Below are 20,165 nucleotides of genomic sequence, written 5' to 3'. Positions count from 1 at the left end.
ATCCCTATTTAGGTTAAAACATACTTATCAAAGTATTCATATGTACATCTATATTAAAAACACTTTTTTTAAAAAATTTTTTATTTCCATACTTTGTAGACCAAGCGCGAACGCAGACTCCACAATTTTAATGAACCACCGTTCTGCAGGATCAAACATACCCATTCCTGTGTCTCGATACATCTTTTATCATTATACGTAATCAGTTTTTTAAGATAGTCAACCATATAGGAGCCTATTCGTGACCACACACACATACACACACATAAAGACATTCAGCTTTATATATATATATATATATATATATATATATATATATGAATTGAAAGGGTGAAAGATTAATAATTGTGAAATTTCTAATCAAGTTTTCATAGAGGGAAATCATAAAATCATAAAATCAAATTAATATGTACGATCATTTCAGAAACAATATTCCTTTATTCACTCAATATTTATAAATAAAACCAGTGAGAAATAAAGTAAAATATTTCTGGATATTGTCTCCTCGTCAGCATAAATTGAGGGAGGGGGGCACCAAATTTTAATTAGCTTATTGAAATAAATATAGTTGAACATTTGTGAGGGAGTGATTCTATGTTGTTTTTTTTTTAATCTGTAAGGAGGCTTCTCAGTGCGCAAAGCTTCATTGATAAGGATATTTTTTTTTAATTTAAAAGAAATCATTGGTATTTATGACCATATTTTAAAAAAATCTAAATCATATATATATATATATATATATATATATATTTAAACTATATTTATTTCAATAAGCTAATTAAAATTTGGTGCCCCCCTCCCTCAATTTATGCTGACGAGGAGACAATATCCAGAAATATTTTACTTTATTTCTTACTGGTTTTATTTATAAATATTGAGTGAATAAAGGGATATTGTTTCTGAAATGATCGTACATATTAATTTGATTTTATGATTTTATGATTTCTCTCTATGAAATATATATATATATATATATATATATATATATATATACACACACAAGATTTATAGGTTTACACACACACACACACACACACACACACACATATATATATATATATATATATATATATATATATGTAGTTTAAAATGTAAGATATTAAAGTAAATATATAAATATTAATACTATTAAAAAAGGAAAATCCTATTCAGAGTAAAATGCTCAATATTTGCAATAGAGCATTGGTATATGAAAGAAAGTTATAATTTTGCAAATTACAATTAGCAACATCTATTATTCAAAGAATGGATACAAAGTAAAGATAATTATTTCCTTAATCCATGGAGTGTCAAAGAATTCTCTTTTCCTAGCACTGTTTGGATGCTTTTACTGTTTAAATACATCTTCATAAGTAGACTTCAAGTTGAATATTCTTTACCGATCTGTATATACATTTATATAATCTTTAGGATATTATTTCTCTCAGACTTTGAAGCTTTCCATTTTTGTGCTAACCAGCCAAATTATAACTAGACTATGTAAAATTTATTTTGCTAACTGTTTTTCTTCAGAGGAGAAGAGCCATTCCTTCAAACTCCATAGAATAAGGAAATAATTATCTTTATTTTGTATCCCTCATGGGAATAATAAATGTAAATTATAATTTGCAAAATCTTAACTCCTTTTCTTTTATATATATATACTAGCAGTTCCACCTGGCTTTGCTCGGGCCCTATGCACTGTTCATAATTTTATGTGCATATGTATATATAAAAAAGTGTGAATATGTATGGTAGGGCAGTGTACACAGACAGACAGACGTTTTCGCTTTTCTAGATATATAGCTATTGGACGCAATATATAATAATGATTTAAAAAGTAAAAAAAAAAAGACTCGTGCGCCATCACCGAGAATCGAAACCAAAATGTTCAGCCCATGATTTATTTTTGCCTCTGTTGTTAATGACTGGGCCATGAAGACATTTCTAATGCAGGGCTAAAAATTAAAACATGAGCCAATAGCTACTACATTATGCATTCATAATGCTGGCGTTCAACCATCACCTGGCAAATTTCTTTTTTTTAATTTTCACACTTTTGCACTGATTTTTCCCTGGTAAAACCCAAATATAAAGTTCTGCATGGATTCAAATACCTTATATATGAAATTTCATGTCTGTAGACCAAAAACTCTGGGAGGAGTTTGGTAGGCAAAATTTGTTAAACAAAAATATATACGTACTAGCATTTCAGCCCGGCGTTGCCCGGGTGTTTGGAGGTGTATGTTGAGCAAAAAAAAACAAAAGCGGTCAATATTTTTAACTTTGATCCCTATTATGACCCCTTAACATTTATTGTTTTGGGCTAAAATCGAGTTATTAAATTAGATCCATATCCAAGGAAACTATATCTAAAATTTCAAGTGTTTGGACTCAAAATTGGCGGAGGAGTTTCAAATCATTAAACTTTGACCCCTTAACAGCCAAATTTCTGGCCAGAAACAGATTACAAAGATTTTCCCGAATCTCAGTACCCTGTATAGCAAAGTTCGAGTCTGTAGACTTAAAATTGACAGAGTTATTGCGAAGGAAAATGTATATATACTATATATATACTAGCAGGCCACTCGACATTGCCTGGTCATAAAATATGCTTAAATATGATGTTTGATTAATACAGATTTCGTATTTAATATTATATTATATTGTACCCAAACGTATATAGTAATGATTTAAAAAGTTAATAAAAAAAAAATGACTTGTGCGCCACCACTGAGAATCGAAACCAAAATGTTTAGCTTATGATTTACTTTTTCCATTGACGTTAATGCCTGAGCTATGAAGACATGTTTGCTGCAAGGTTAAAAATTAAAACATGAACCAATAGCTATTATGTCAAGCCGATAGCTATTATGTCACGCATGCATATTCGTAATGCAGTCATTCGACCGTCACCTGACAAATTCCTTTTTTTTTTTTTACATTCACGATTTTGTACCGATTTTCCCTAATATAAAGTTTCACATGGCTTTGAATACCCTATATATTAAGTATCATATTTAAGTGTATTTTCCGACCGGGCAATGCCAGGCGGCCTGCTGGTGTGTATATATATATATATATATATATTATATTAAGTATCATATTTAAGTGTATTTTCTGATTGGGCAATGCCAGGCGGTCTGCTAGTGTATATATATATATATATATATATATATATATATATATATATATATAAAGATAATGTGATTTGTTGAAAAATTATTTCCTTGTTTTATTTCTAGCGATATGGTTGAAGGTATCCATGACCAACTGATTTTAACAATACAAAAGACATTCCAATACACACAAGTGCAAGCCGAAAAACTCTTCATAGAACTCATGCTGTGCGTCAAGAAAAAAGAATTGGTAAGTATTTGTTCCATGCCAATACATTAATTGAACTCAAATTCATACCTTCCATTACTATCTGCCTAGCAATGCAACAATGTTTATTGAGCTGCAAGATGGAGAGGCAGGGATAAAGAGTCAGTTACCTAAATTCACGCTTAATTATTTTCACTCTTTACCAAACCATCTTTTCATATCGAGTCTTCCAGAGAGACTTTCAGATTGGCAGCTGCTACTCTCTCAACCGTATATCTGACGTTTTTCCATTTTCTATCACTTCCTGTGTGAATAAACTCTAGCTCATTTCCATGCAAGGTTGACCCTGTGACTTATTTAAGATCTCTGCCTAGAACATATGTAACAGAGCTGCTAGCGTTAGCAGGAGCAGCATAACACATATACAAATGACCGAGCCAGTGTGCAAGGTGACGTCACAGGAAAGAAAGGGGGGGGGAAGAAGAAAATGCACCATGTGGCGAGAACCAGAGAAGAAATTACTTGTTGGGGAAGATGAATGGTTGGTCTATGGTGGCAAAAGACTTTAACTCTCTCTGCAGAATGTAATCCAAACCAAAGCTCCATACTAATAAAGAACAACTTTAGGCCAATGAGAATGATTCTAGCTCATTCGGAAATATGAAATTAGAAAATCAATGCATGCAAAATTATGTAAGCAAAAAACCCTGTGTCTATTGCGATAATGATGGTTGGATTTGTAGACAGTGTTAAGATCATCTTGAATCGACAAGCCAATCACTACGACTTCCACCTTTAAAACTAGACGTCCCTAACTTCTTCATACGGATAAATGGTTGTTCGTTTGTTTCTATTGTTGACGAAGCCTCCCCCACTCGGCTGTCTGAAGATATTGGCTTCCTAAAACGAAATATACCTAACATTAATGCCTTTTGTTTTTACTTCCTTTTGCAAAACTTAATTATGTTCTCAAAAACCCAAAACAAAAACAACAGCCCACCTTGTTCGCCTTTTTCTTTCTTCCCATTTCCTCTTTCTATCTTTCCCGCTTCTTGACTGGTTTCCTAATTAAAATGTGCCAAACATTAACACTGTAACCCTTTTCCCCCACTTTTCCTTCCCATTTTTCTTTCTCTTTCTATCTTCCCTACTTTCTGACTTATTTCCTAACTTAAAATGTACCAAACATTAATACTGTAACCCTTTTCCCTCTCCCATTGCAAAACTCATTCATGTTCTGCAGGGCAGGGAACAAAAATGATAAAATCCACTATAAAACAACCAAATCAAACCATCATAACAAATACATTTTAACAAATATTTTTACAACTATACTCTCAGATATATAACACCATAAGCAACAAAGCATTACTGCTGTCGATCAAGAAAAAGTCTATCAACCATGTGTGCACAGTGTGATGATGGAAGGAAAACCTGGCCAATGAACGTGCCATATTGAATTGAAAATATTTTCAAATTTTCACCAGCTATGGACAAGTAGCTCCGCTGCCTCATGGATGCCTTGTAAAGACAAAGACTAAACGTGTAAACAAAAAATCTGGTTTGGAGTCCTGATAGGCAGAGAAGGTGAAGCACTGCGACACCTTTCTGACAATCTCTGCAGCTGTGCTGGCTCTGACCGTTTTGGCTTGCCTTTCACTAGGACTTTGCTGGCAATGCCAAGAGGGGAACCCTGTTAATTGTGCAAACCTAGGTCTCCTTATCACGTGTTCAGTCCTGCAACTGAAGATGCAACTCTAGTTTTGACTTTATAGCCAGAGTGGGCTCGATGTAGAACACCATTGTTTAATTAAACAGAAGGTTACCACCATTATCCATGCACATCTGTTCAATGTGCTTCATTTTTTACCTTCACTATAAAGCCAAATTTATAGGCAATATACATTGATATCCTCAATGTCAGTTAGACACTCCACAGGTCTTCCAATGCCAAATATCCTCACATTTTATTTCACTTTGATATTTTATTTAATTTTATTAAAAATTTTTTTTTTTTTTTTTTCCATTTCAGATAACGGTTTTTAGGATGGGAGATATTGATCTGGATTTAGCAATTCTTACTGCATTATTGAAAGGTGCGTATGAAAATAAAGTGGTCATTATCGCATGTGTTTAACACGCCCCTTTTTTCTTTTTTTTCTTTTTTTTTTTTCACCACAAACATAGCATGTTGCCACTGACCCATGAATGGCTACTGTGATTAAAGGTTATAGGGGACATCCTAAGTGGGAAGCTTTTTCAGTAAGATGTTTGTTCACATTGCATTTAGGTTTCTGCATATTGGTGGTCAAAGGAAACAGGTAACAGGAAGAGAATTCCAAAGGCAAGCAATCCACTGTACACTCTTTAACCCTTATCCTTGAGTGGCCCCTTGGCCTTGATAATGTGGTGATGCCTATGTAAAAAAAAAAAAAAAAAAAAAAAAATCCAAGGAAACAAGCTATTAAAGTAGGTTTACCAGCATTTGCAGTAAAAGGGTTGGGATTTTGACATTTGTCTGGTTAGTTGGTGGCTATTTACATTGAGGGGGCAAAAATGCAGTAAGTTCATTGGAGCACATTCTGTTGAAATATTTGTAAAAGAAGCACTGGGATGTCACAAGCAATGTGACAGGGGTTTGCAGCGTGGTGATCAGTGTAGCACCCATTAGGTTAGAGACGCTTTATTGCATTCTGTCTAAGAGCACCGGCACAGATTTGGCAACGATAATCTATAATTGGGTCTGACCACAATTATTATAATCAAGAAAGAACACTGCTTCAATGTCTCCCTTACTGTTTGCTTTTATGGTTTGTTTATGTGGTTTGATTTTTACTCACTTGTAAAAAAAATTGAATATCGTTATTTTTGCAGCATTTTATACGATACTAGCAGGTCGCTTTGCATTGCCTGGTCGTAGAATATGCATAGACATTATATTTTAATTCATACAGAAACTGAGATATGCGCACTGCATGCAAGTATTATGTTTTTTCTAAACAGTTCACTTCTTGTAAGTAAAAAAAAAAATATTCTAGCTGAGATTGAAACTAAAACCTAAAGACGGAGTCAAATACGATAACCATTAGGCCAGCTTAAAAAGTGTTTTCAAACCTACTTATTTTTAACATAAGGAATCTGTCATGTTAACTGGTAGGTGTATCGGAATTTTGGGGGAATTTTTGACACCCCTAACACGAAACTGCGAATAAAATATTAAAAAAAAAAAAACTCGTAATTTCTCTTTTTAAAGTGGGTTGTTTATTTTCTTTATGGAATATACTTCCAAAATAAACTAGTAAAGTTTTTTAAAAAATAATAGAAATAATATTTTTTATTTAAAAAAAAAAAAAAGTGTTTACAAAGTGCCGGTGCGCCTTCATGCAGCCATTTTATTTACGTAATGAAATCAATTGAATTTTACGGGTTAATTTTTTTTCAATTTTTAAACTTTAAAAATCTCTCAAAATTTTTCTATTGGTTAAATTTTTACAATATTTTCAGTGTCAATGTGAAATTTTATGCTCTTTCCAATAAATTGAATATAATATTTTAGACAAACGTTTTGTTTTTTTTAATCCCCCCCCCCCATTTTGAAATGTCTATTAAAATTTTAATAATTAATTTACGTACCAAAGTTTTATATATCACAAATTGAAGATAAAAGATCAATAAATAATATATTGTAATTTAAAACAAAAAAAAAGTGTTTTTTGGAAATTTACCTGTAAAGTCCAAAGTGTAAAACCTTTTTTTTTATTTTTAAACCACGTTGATTTTTTCTTTTTTAATTGGAAACCTTTGTTCTGCTTATATTGTTCAATAAGTAATGGACGATGACGACAATTTTTTCTATTTCATTCAATATTTTCTTTTTTTAGATATTTAAAAAAAAACAATTTCACTTGATAAAGAAGAATGAAAATATAATAAATCAAAAATTTATGTATTTCTTTAAGAAAAGAAAAAAAAAATTCCTCGTGTGTTTTTTTTTTTTCTTTTTTTTTAAAGGCAAAATCTTAAATTTGACTATTTTTAAACTATGGGAAAACTTATTTCTTCAGGCACAAGGCTACACAGCTAACGCGAACATGTGGTTTTTACAGCCTTCTGTCCATCCATAGTTCAAAACAAGAACAAACACTACTTCCGGTTTTTCGATAAAGACGTAAAAATGCTTGCGTCATCGTGCTTTTTTCAAACAGTTGTTTAAAAAATTCTTTTATTTAAAAAATAAATGGATTTTAAAATATAAATATGGATAAATTCTGAACAATGAAGAATGGAACTAAACATTCAATACTATTTTTTATAGGCAAGTGATTTTTTCGAATTTATATCGATTTTTTATAACCAAAGTAAGTAAAATTTCGTTGATTTTTTTTCTAATCTTTTTTTAAAGAAAACTGATTTAAAAAAAAACAAATATTACATAATTTTCTATTAAACCTGTTATTATTTTTAAAAATTTGGTCTTTGCTCCTTTAATTGAAAAATAAATTAGGGTTTGAATTACATTTTTCAATAAGCTTGTAAAAATAGGAGGTCGAATCATTCAATTTTTTCATACATTAAGATCGGTTTCTGACACTGCTAGTGAACCATTCACACATGGGCATTCGTGAAACAGTTGACAAACAGATAAAAATACAATGATCCCCACGTACCAATTTTTCAAGTTTGATCCCTTAGCAATCCCTTTTTTCTGAATTAAAACTGATTAAAAAGTTTTCAACATGTCTGAATACCCTATATACAAATTTCAACTGTGTAGATACAAAAATCATTGAGTATATAGGTTGAGAAGTGTCCACACACACACACACACACACACACATTCTCACTTTTATAGATAGATATAGATTTTACATGATTATAATAGTTGATGGACACTTCTGAAGAAATTTCCAGATGTGGCAACAATACTCCAGGCATGAGCAAATTCATTAAGTCAATGTTGGTACAGTATACAATTGTAAAATAGCTGTGATATTGTTCAGTCCTCTCAGTTGGTCCACTTTGTAGATTGAATTGGCCAGTCGAATTTCTGTAGTCATAGTGGTGATGTGTCAGCCAAAGTTTTCAGCTCTTCTCTCTTGCTTGGTAACTGCAATTATGTACAACATAAAATAAAATAAAAAAATCAAAGCATTGCATTCATTTATACATTTGGGTTAAGCGCTTTGCTTACAGCAGATTGTATTACCAGAATTTAATATAGCTATGGTGTTCTTCAATACCCACAGTGTGTCTACTTTGTTTGCAGTACCCACTGGTCGAATTTCTGTAGTTGCAGTGGTGATGTGGCAACCAAAGTTTCCAGCTCTTCTCTCTCACCTGGTAGCTGCAATTATGTACAACATAAAATAAAAGACTCTCAAGTCTCTTGACGTTTTATTTCATTATTTTTCAGCATGGTATAGTTGCATCACAGCCCCTCCCCCTCGGTATACAAAACCGAAGCTTTGAAAATCTGCAATTGAACACCATCAAGTTAACTGACATAAGGAATGACTTTTTTTTTTTAACTACGTGTCATTTCAGACTTCTTTCCATGTTCCAACTTCCTGAACACATATTTATCATCCTGTTCTTCTAATGTAGTCGAGGTGTTTTTTTGAATATCTGCAGTGTGACCACTTCATCGGCAGAATCAGCTGATTGAATTCCTGTAGTTACAGTAGTGAGGTGGCAGCCGATGTTCTCACCTTCTTTTCTCTGTTGTTGTCGTCGCCTTCTTCTTGGCTATTAAGGATGTTGCAGTCAGGAGAGAATGGTGGTCACTAGTCTGGTGACCAGTGTTGAAAAACATTCTTGAGCAACCATGCTCGACGTGTTTTGGTCTTATTCATAAGACACAGGGGCATATGGTGATCTCCTCCGTCAATGACTTCACCATACACTTCAGTACTTCCTTGTATTTCGTTAATTTTTTTTTTTTTATCAAGTGTTGTATTTTGCTGCAACATCCTGTTTACATAAATCTAAACAGTGACCTTGTCTGTCTGTGAGGAATGGTCTCTACCAAACTTCTCTACAGAATTGAAACTTGATATGTAGAGGATTTTGACTTATGGAGAAATTCGATTTGGTTTTAACTGGTAAAAATAATTGTTAAGGGGTCAAGATTGAAAAAAATGTAACATTGTTGAGGAGCTATGCTTGAGTTGTTTGGGCCTTGCGTGCATGATCAGAGTTTGGCTGGAAGATACAGGGGCATAGTTGGTGATCCCATACGTCGAGGGCTTAATCATGCTCTTTGTTTATTTTTTATCAAGTGTCGAATTTTGCTGCAACATCATGTATAAATAGATCTAATTGATGAAACTCTGTATGTCTGTCTGTTTGTCTCCATATTTTCAAACTCTATCTCTTACGAAATTAAAAGTCATAGAGTGGCACTAAGGGCCTCAAATGATTGGGTTTTTCATAGACCATTCTTTTATTGGTCTTTAGTCAGTTAAAATAGTTTTTAATGGGTCAAAATTGAAAAATATTGTTCTATATTTGGTGCATTCATCTTAGTTCATTTTTAATCAGTTCATATGTGTGTCCCATTGATACAGTGGTAACGTCACCAGCTTTGAATGCTACAGTTTTGCTTTCGGTTTCGATTCTGATGGCACCGAAATATATATATATATATTTTTTTACTTTTTAAATCATGACTCTATAATAATATATGAAATCTGAACAAATTAAAATATCATATTTAAGCATATTTTACGACTGAGCAAAGCCCCCCCCTTAAAATATATAAAAAAATATATAGAAGTAACCTTGTCTCTCTGTGTGAGGGATAGTCTCCACCAAACTCCTCTCTCAATTTTTTTGTCTACAGATTTGAAACGATATATAGAGGCTTTGGACCTGTGGAGCAAATTCAATTTTGTTTTTAGCCAGTAAAAATAGCTAAGAAGTCAAAATTGAAAACAATTTGAACTTGGCAGGCATAAGTCGACTAAATGTGTTATTGCTATGCATGCACAAAATATACATTTATATTTTTAGCAACATTATTTTTCAAAAGTTTTTGTATGTGAATAGATTTAGTTCAGACATTAATAAATAAGGCTGGTGAGCGAAATGTTTTGGTTGTAATTCTAGCTGATGGCACCCAGGTCATATTTTTTCAACTTTTGAAATCAACACTATATATTGCATACAATATTTTTTTGAAATCAACACTATATATTGCATACAATACGATAATCAATAAAATATTTTCTCTATAATAATAAATATGAAATCTGCATGAATTAAAATTTCATATTTAAGTGTATTTTACAAGCAATGGCCGGGTGGTCTGCTAGTATTTATACAAAACTAGAAGAATATCCATTGCAGGGTGAGTGAAATTAATTCCCCGAGTTTGACAGTTTTGCATCATTCTATGTCCACTTATTTAAATCAATTCCCGCGAACATTTTTACACCAATTTATATTTCCTTCTACAACGATAATATAACGAGACTAAACTTTATCTCGTGAATCCGTATTCCAGTTTTAATCAAAATCCATTATATAATTTTAATTCTTGAAAATGTCTAAAATTTAAGAAATTGAAATTGAAATTCAAGCAATCTTGCTTAATTGGTGTCTAATGACTAGAGATCAAATTTAATGCAAATCTGAAATATTTGCATTTTAAAATTACAGTTTGGACGAAAATGAAGGATCCTAGAAACGTTTTAAAATAGTATAAAGAAGCTGATATTTGGAGAATATTTATTTATTGATGTCTAGTATATATCGTTAAAATTTTCACAAAATTTTGCATTACCATTTTACGCCTACAGTTGAAACTAAATTAAACTAAATATAGCCCACATTTGGGCTCCTTACACTATGCAGTTGTGTTACCAAATTTGTAAAGATCGGTTAATTAGTTTGAGTAAATCCTGATATATATTTGAATTTTCAAATGAGCAATTACGGCCATATTTTTGTACCTAAAAACGTTTTAAAGTACTGGAAAGAAACTGAAATTTGGGAAATATTTATTAATTGATATCCAACACCTATTGTTAAATTTTCACAAAAATCGGAGGTATCTGAATGTTTACAAAAGTTTTCGCCTCTCTTTTTAACCATTTGTATAAAACTAAATTAAACTAAATAGTCTACATTACAGGCCCTTGTGCCTAGGTGGGTTCAAAAATTCAGCGGTTGTTTGAAATTCTCCCTATATTAAAAAAAAAATCTTTGATATACATATCCGTGACATAATGAAAATATCATCTTCCAAAAATCATAAATCAATCTAGTAGTTTTATTTTTATGTATAAAAAATCATTTTTAAACGATTTTAAGCGATTAATGGGAAATCGTAAGCATTACAAGCCTGATCTCACAAATTTGAATTATTGTGGAGTTATGTCTTTTTTTTTTTTTAAATGGAGATGCCAGAGGGTCCCTTTTTGCTGACTCATAAAATTTGATATTCTTAGCTAAAATAAAACTACTTGATCAATTTATATGATTTTTGCAATATGATAATTTTGTTCTATCATGGGTACATACATTATGTAGATTTTTCTTTTTTCTTTTCTTTTTTTTAATGTAACGGATATTCCGGACAAGAACGAAAACTTTTTAATGATTGATTAATAAGCTGGAGAAGTCAATCTTATATGTACAAGAAGATAAACATTTACACATACCTAACTTCATGAAAATATTAATCCCTAATCATGCATGAAACGGATACCATAATATTTAGCTCGCTGCACCTTATCATAACAATGATCCATGCAAAATTTTAGCCAGATTAGCCCAGTAGTTTCCGATAAATTTTCTAGACTAAATGTGGTATTGCGGTGACTAATCGTTACTAATCCCTAACTGTGCATTGTACGGATACCATAATGCTTAGTTTGCTGCACCTTGTCATAACAAAGGTCCATACAAAATTTCAGGCAGATCGACGCAGTAGTTTATGAGAAAAAGTAAATATGATATAAATACACGTCACCTAACTTTCTAAAAGTGGGGATCTATATATGATGTAGCAATTGTTCTTAAATTATATTTCGCTATACAAAAGAAGAAATCGTGACATGTAAGGCAACGAACAATGGAGAAGGCATCACGTGAAGTATTCCTTTCATTTATGGGAACTAATGTAACCTGAATGTAAAAATTATTAAAAAATGTCTGGTATTCTGTCTGATATGTTTGGAGGTTATAGTTGGGACTGATTTGCATACGTGAATAAACTCGTTTGCATGTTGCCTGTAGAGTTAAAGGATAAATGAAAAGCCGGCAACGTGCTTTTGGGGAGAGAGGAGAAAATGCGTTGGTTAAGATTTTAAGTGTCATTTCAGCGTTTCAGAAACAGGAATTCTATTTAAAGTTCGGAATGCCATTGTGTCCTTAATTTTCTTTTACAGTCAGTTGTTTACAGCGATGATGCGTTACCATTAGTTATTTTGGACTATTGTTCTCGTCAGATAAAAAAAAAAACAAAAAAAAAACTCTACAGTTGTTCTAGCTTATTGGAGATCGCCATTTTGTTGTATCTACATTACTGATGTTGTTTGGAATGAAGAAAAAGAGCGACCAAGTTGTCGGTTAAAAACGACAAACTATTTCTCTTCGATTTTAATGACAACGACCAAACCAAACCAAACCCCATGAATAAATATTTGAAAATGTAAAGAACTTTAAGTGCCGGCATTGAGACTAATTATCGCTCAAGGGAGATAACTAAGTATGACGGAGTTATTTATCCTTATCGTTTTCCTTCTTCCAGATAATTTTTTTTTTTTTTTCAGTTTTGCTGTTTGGTACGATCGCGAATGAAGTCTCTTCGTACCTTGAAACGTTTTCGTATATCTTTATTTACTGGTGAATCATTAAAAACATGGTGTTATTTTTACTTTCTTTCCACGTCAGCATTCACCGTTGAATCGACAACTTCTATTAGTTTTTGGGTATGTTGAAAACGAATATCACATTTAAAGTTGGTGCATACAAGTAGTTTTCTCGATATTAAGGCCTTTATTATCCAATGTAATCCATTGTGGTTTTTACTGGAGGCCATGTTTTTTCCCAACTAAAAAGTACTAATATGTATGCATGTCACATGTTAAGAATGGTGAACACCATTAACTTTTATAAAGTAATACATTGGAAAAATGTCTTGATAAACAGAAAACTACTTGTCTGCACCAAATGTAAATGTGATATTTGTTTTCAGCATACCTGAAAACCTAGAAAAGTCGTCATTTGAAAGGTAAGTGTTTAAGGTAGAAAGAAAGTAAAACTTTATCAAACTTTTCTCTGAATTACCGGCATTAAATAAATAAATAAAGGGGGGGGGGCTGCTGTGCCGTAAAACAAAACAACTAAACATGTTTCAGCTTCAACTTTATTCAAGGTATAGCATCATCAGACCGCTGATACAGAAGATTATGAAAAGATAAAACATTCCTCTTTTCATAATCTTCTTATGATGCTAGACGTTCAATAAGATCGTAGCTGAAACATGCATGCACATGTGTAGCTAAAATATTCTAACAGTTAATATAAAGGTCAATGTCACTTATCGCTTATGCTGTTTCCACTGACTTAAAAATAAATGCAAATATCAATTTGGCAGATGTTAGTACATAGAAATTAAAAATCAATATCAACTATTGTTTTCTATGCTGTCTATAACTCTCGCTTCAGTCACCCCTCACTGTTTCCTGTTAAAAATAAATATATTCATTCAATATTTTAAGTAAATTAAAATGATAAAATATAATATTTGCCGCTTATGTTAATTTTTACGAAGAATTAAAAGGCGTTTTTTATTGGTTAAAATACTGTTTTTTTTTTGTTTTTTTTTTGCTGCGTTTGTATTAATTAAGCAGACGTTTTTCTTAGTCGATCTAAGCAATTCTTTCAACAAGAAACGTCAATAAAACTCTCTCCAAAGGAAAGACAGTACTTAAAAAAAAAAAAAAAAAAAAAGTGTCGCTACTACCAATGTTTTTGAAAATGAAGAATTTCGAAAAAACTATCGCAAGAAAAGAGGAAACGAAAGCTAAGTGTTGATTTAATATGTATATCAGAATTTGGGGAATTTTTGACACCCCTAGCACGAAACTGCGAATAAAATATAAAAAAAACTCGTAATTTCTCTTTTAAAAGTGAGTTGGTTATTTTCTTTATGGATTATACTACCAAAATAAACTATTAAAATTGTATAAAAAGTAATAGAAGTATTATTTTTTATTAAAAAAAAAACAAAAAAAAAACTAATGAAATCAATTGAATTTTATGAGTTAAGTATTTTTCAATTTTTAAACTTTAAAAATCTCTCAATTTTTCTATTGATTCAATTTTTACGATATTTTCAGGGTCAATGTGAAATTTTATGCTCTTTCCAATACACCGGATATATTTTAGACAAACTTTTTTTTTTTTTTTTTAATTCACGCCCCCCCCCATTTTTAAATGTCTATTAAAAAGTAAATAATTAATTTACTCACCAAAGTTTTATATATCACAAATTGAAGATAAAAGATCAATAAATAATATACTCAAATTTAAAACAAAAAAGTGTTTTTTAGAAATTTACCTGTAAAGTCCGAAGTTTAAAACTTTTTTTTTAAACACGTTGTTTTTTTAAAATGAAACTTTGGTCCTTGCTCCTTTAATTAGAAAAAAAAAATTAGGGTTTGAATTACATTTTTTGAGTAGTTATAAGCTTGGAAAGATGGAATCGAATTATTCAATATTTTTTTCACGCATTCTTAAGGTCAGTTTCTGACGCACCTATTGATTTAATTGTATGTGCATATATATATATATATATATATATATATATATAGTGACTCGAATATAAGAAAAACGGGGTTTGTATTACTGTACACAGATTAGAAAAAGTTGTCAAAAACCAAATATATAACAAATGTTATCAAAGGCAAGATAAGTTACTTTTTCACCTAACTGAATGTTTTTAGTGTTTTTATTTAATGTAACATGTTTATTCAGCTCGAAAAAACAGTGTTTACCGATGTATTGGAAAATTTTAAATGGTGTCCGACTCTCTCTTTGACAGGATAAGTTTGAGGAAAGGAGTTAAAAATAAAAAAAAAACTCGACAAAATACTGTTAGAAACTCGCTCACTATTATGTTACCGTAACATAGGTTGACATATATTCGTTAGGTTTTTAACAGTATTTTGCATATTTTTTTTTTCAGTTAGGTAGAAAAGTAACTTATCTTGCCTTTGATGACTTATTTGTTATATATTTGTTTTTTGACAACGTTTTCGAATCTGTGTATAGTAAAACAAACACGAAAAACGGATATAAGTGAAATCTTCTTTGATCCCAAATTAGAGCCTGTGTTAATGTACAGTGTAACCCGGATATAAGAGATTTCCCCCCTCCCCCCGAGTGGGGGGAGAAATAGTAGAAGTCGTTTATATCCGGATTCTACTGTGTGTGTGTGTGTATAATTTATTTAAATATGTGTAAGGATTTGACTTGGCTAAGAGTTCCTTTTTCTTACGAAGGTGTTCAAAAAAGTGCCAAAGTTTAAGTTATTTTTATTTAAAGTAACATTCCTTTGTTTTTTGTAAAGATTTTTTATTTTTGTTTGTTATAATTAAAAAAAAAATTGTCTCGTTGCAGCATTCTTTAATACATTCCCAATTCCTCTAATTACCGTCGCATTTCATTGTTTGTTGCATTTATTTTTTATCAAGGCTATAAAGTTTGTTATATTAAAAAATGTACTTCTACACTTTATCGCCGAAACTGGAGACGCCATTTTCATAAATTAAATCGAAACATTTCCAATTAAACAATTATGGATATATGTTCTCTTTCACTTTCTTTCTTTACTTTTTTTCATAGTTTTTTCCATAGTTTAATTTTTTTATTTTTTTATTTCATGCTTTGGCCATAGTTTAAAATAGTGATTTCTCCCTTGGATTTTTACAGCAGGTGCGTGAAATAAAATGGCGTCTCCAGTTTCGGCGATAGTGTAGAAGTACCAAAACAAGAATGTAATCCCTAAGGACTGCCAAAAGTCACCACAGAATTACCCCACACTATATGTAAAACGATGTAACTTTATTATAAATTAATATTATTAGTATAACTTTTGTACCATTTAAAAGAATGGCAAAATAAACCAGTAACAATTAAAAAATAATTTTTTCATTGAACGAAAATAATGAAATTGCGAGACGAAAATCGTGTTTACATAATTGGCGCTTTAATATAACGTTCCCAATGTAGTAAGCATTTCTATCGTGAAAACATACCCGTGTTTAATAAATCTAGCAAAAATCAACTAATCGTAATATTTTCGTGAAATTTTCGATACTTATCCATTTTAGAATGAAATTATATATAAAATGCAGTTTTCGTAAAATATACGAGGGGAAATATATTTTAGTGCGTGTTTCTCCCCCCCCCATATTTATTTTTTTAGAAATTCGAACAATATTTAAATCTATCGAAATTTTTATTTATTATGAAACATAAGAGTTCAAATAAGTAAAAAAAAATATTTATTTTTTAAAAGTTTAAATACACATATTGAACAAAAATTTACCTTGAAGTTGCAATTAAAAAATTGATATAAACTGAGCTTCAGTCTATGATCCCCCCTCGCCTAACTTTCGCAAGAAACACTCGTCTAGCTGTAAACACTATCAATAATTTCCCCCACTCTTTATCTGTGCCTAAACCTAAACGTAGATTCCATGAACAAAGCTTCTTTCTTAGAACTGCACGCCTGTGGAATTGTCTTCCGCTTTCCTGCTTTCCGGCTGACTACAATATGGTTGTGTTCAAGTCTAACGTAAATAAGTTCTTGATGAGCCGTTCCATATAAGTTATCATATTTACCGAATTTTCATTACTATTGTCCAATTTCTACTGTACACTCTTTAACCCTTATCCTTGAGTGGCCTCTTGGCCTTGATAATGTGGTGATGCCTATGTAAAAAAAAACTTTTTTTTTTTTTTTTTTTTTTTTTTGATAGCGTTTTTTCGAATTAATATATACTATAATCAGTTGAATTTCCAAGAAAAATAAACTTTGTAAACATTAATTAATTTTTAAAAGATTAAAACGATTAAAATTCCATTATTTCAAAATGTTCCGTTACAACATAGATTTTTAATTGTGTTTAATTTTTTTTTTAAATATTAAGTTGTAATATAAACATGACTCTTGTCAGCTATTTTATCGCCAGATTAAAACCAATTTGAAAATATTATTGCACAAATATTTTGTATCCCCCTCATATTTTGTTTGTCTCTTTTTACCGAACAAAATATGGAACCTCGTAGGTAACCGAATGAACAAACAGTAAAACCGTATTTCATATTTAATAATGTTTATATTATTAATCATTAAACTGTGTAAATCTTAAAACCCAACAAAATTAAAACAAAGATTAATTATTAATTGCAGTTTGAAGAAGATAAACAAAGATTTGAAAAAATCATTAAGCCGCTACTGCTTTTCCATAGTTCGTATAGTACACACAAATCTGACGTCACGGAATATGTGGTCCATTCTTCACAATCGTTTGGCAGTCCCTAGTAATCGCAGCTTTTCTTTCTGTTATGTTTCCAGTCTTATTTTTATTTTAATTTAAAAAAAAAAAAAGTCACCTTGTTTTTTGTTTTTTCATTTAAGTACTCGAATGTGCCTTCCTTGGTTTTAGCACTAAGTTCTATTAAAAAAAAATTAACGGATCTCTTTGTAAAATGGAGTAATTCCTCTTTAAATTAATGACGAGTTATGCAAAAGCGCCTACCAACAAAAAACATGTTAAATCTTGGTACTTGCACAGTTTAATCCAGACATTAAAAAATAAAAATATCGAAAAAAAGGTTATATTGTACGTATTCGTTTTGAACTGAAGATCTCCGAAAAAAAAAAATCACTTAATTTGATCGAGTATTTTTTTTTTTTTTTTTTTTTTTTTTGTTTACAGCGGAAAAACACGTTTTTATGAGAGCGCGTTGAAAGCAGACATCTTCGATTTGTTCTTAATTTTTGTTTGGAGTTTAGAAACATCACGGAGATAACTCCAATTAAAGTGCCGACACTCCCTCCCCATCTTTAATTCTAGCTTTTCTTCCTAAAAATCGAACCTTTTGTTCGGTATCATAAAAAATTGTCTTTTCGCTGTAAAAAAAAAAAAAAAAAAAAAAAAAAAAAAACTACTTGATGAAATTAAATGAAGTTTTTTTTTTTTTTTTCTCTCTCGGAGAACTTCGTTCCATAACGGATACGTACAATTTAAACTTTTCGATATTTTCAATTTTTAATGTCTTGACTAAACTGTACAAGTAACTAATGCTTTCTTAGTTTTTGGGTTTAGTTATGTTTTTTAAATTTATTTTAATCGATCTAATTAGCCATTAATACACATGACGCAAACATATGCAAATATAAAACTTGAATTACATTTGTAATAATTATTGCATACGAGCATCCTCCTTCTATAAACAAAGATATTTAAATATAAAATAAACAAAAATATTTTAATAAATAAATAAAAGTATCTAAAAATACATCCAAATTAACGCCTATATAATATAATAAACACGCCACAATCTTGGCCTTTTGGTCAAGATCACAGTGTAGTATCTGTTTTTCAGATGCTGCACTTCCATTTCTTCTCTTTCGGTGGAGGAGCAGTCCTTCACGACTGAGACATTTTTTTTTTTTTTTTTTGTACCTTTTCTCCACGTTCAAAAACGACCCTGCTAACTCTGTCCCGTGGGGAGTAATTGTAAATAGGCACAATCAAGTGATTGTGCAAAGGGATATCACTCTGACATATTCATGCATGCACGATTACCTCCCTTTGATATATTTTTAAACTCCCACAAATAACTCGACTCAAAACAAAATTCACACTAAATAAATAATACATAAAACAGAAGATAGAAAAGTAAATAAATGTACATAATATTAACACAAATGAATGAAAATAAATAATATATATTGTTTGTGACTTTATTTTCCATTATTGCTTTTCCCCATATATATATATATATATATATGGGGAAAAACAATATATAGTATTTATTTTCATCCTTTGTGTTAATATTATGTACATTTGTTTATTAATATTATTGGAATCTTTTCTTTTTTTTTTTTTTTCTTGTACACATTTTTTGTGAATTATTCCATGGATTTCTGCCTTTGGATTATTATGGACCATCTTCTTCCAATTACGGGACTTCCTTGGATTTTACTTGTACAAATGGAAATTCTTTTAACTTTCTTGCAGTTTTACATTTGGATTTTACCGTCACTGGATTCTTTATCTTCCACCAGACTATTCATTCGTGTGTAATCACCTTTTTCTTCACCATATTCCCTCTGCTTCACTTTTTTTTTGTTTTCAAGTAAGATCTTGACTTACTTGTTGTTTCATCAAATACTTCTGCATGCAAAATCCGATCCCGCATTTTGCTAATTCCTACCCTCTGATGAGAAGGAAAGTATTTCTTTGAAACTCCGCAGATTAAGGACTATCCATTTATCTAGTGTTTCCTTTTCAAATTAAATATGTTTTTAACTCATTTCAAAGTGTTTTTTTAAACATATTTTATTAACTATTTGCTCATATTATAAGCTCTATTTCCTATTTGGTTTTATCGAGCTTTTATATCTGGCTGAGATAATTTTATAAATATTAATTCTTTAATATTTATAATTTACTTTAATTTTATCATCTTGGATCATGTTGGTAAATTCAATTGTAATTTTCATTTTATATATATATATATATATCAGGATCGTCAGCCACAAGCGTGCCTGCAGTCGACGTGGAAAATCCCTTTCATAGAATCTTCATTTGCGAAGTACTGCCAAGAAGATA

General features: G+C 30.8%; 1 protein-coding gene across 3 annotated transcripts in view; it reads left to right on the top strand.

Moving 5' to 3' along the window:
- The window catches only part of LOC145297722 (transient receptor potential cation channel subfamily M member 3-like), a 790,615-nt gene that overhangs the window by 556,648 nt on the left and 213,802 nt on the right, over positions 1-20,165 (top strand). For all 3 annotated transcript variants that reach the window (XM_080143937.1, XM_080143936.1, XM_080143938.1), the window contains 2 exons: positions 3,225-3,348; positions 5,339-5,402. In XM_080143937.1, the coding sequence (XP_080000063.1) occupies positions 3,225-3,348; positions 5,339-5,402 (188 nt within the window). The remainder of the gene's footprint in view (positions 1-3,224; positions 3,349-5,338; positions 5,403-20,165) is intronic.

The sequence above is a fragment of the Euprymna scolopes genome, chromosome 18 (genome assembly GCF_053919585.1).
Source record: "Euprymna scolopes isolate OS-2025 chromosome 18, ASM5391958v1, whole genome shotgun sequence".
Classification (NCBI taxonomy): Eukaryota; Metazoa; Mollusca; class Cephalopoda; order Sepiida; family Sepiolidae; genus Euprymna; species Euprymna scolopes.
The sequence above is the reverse complement of the archived record's forward strand: the minus strand, read 5'-3'. Positions and strand labels throughout refer to the sequence as shown.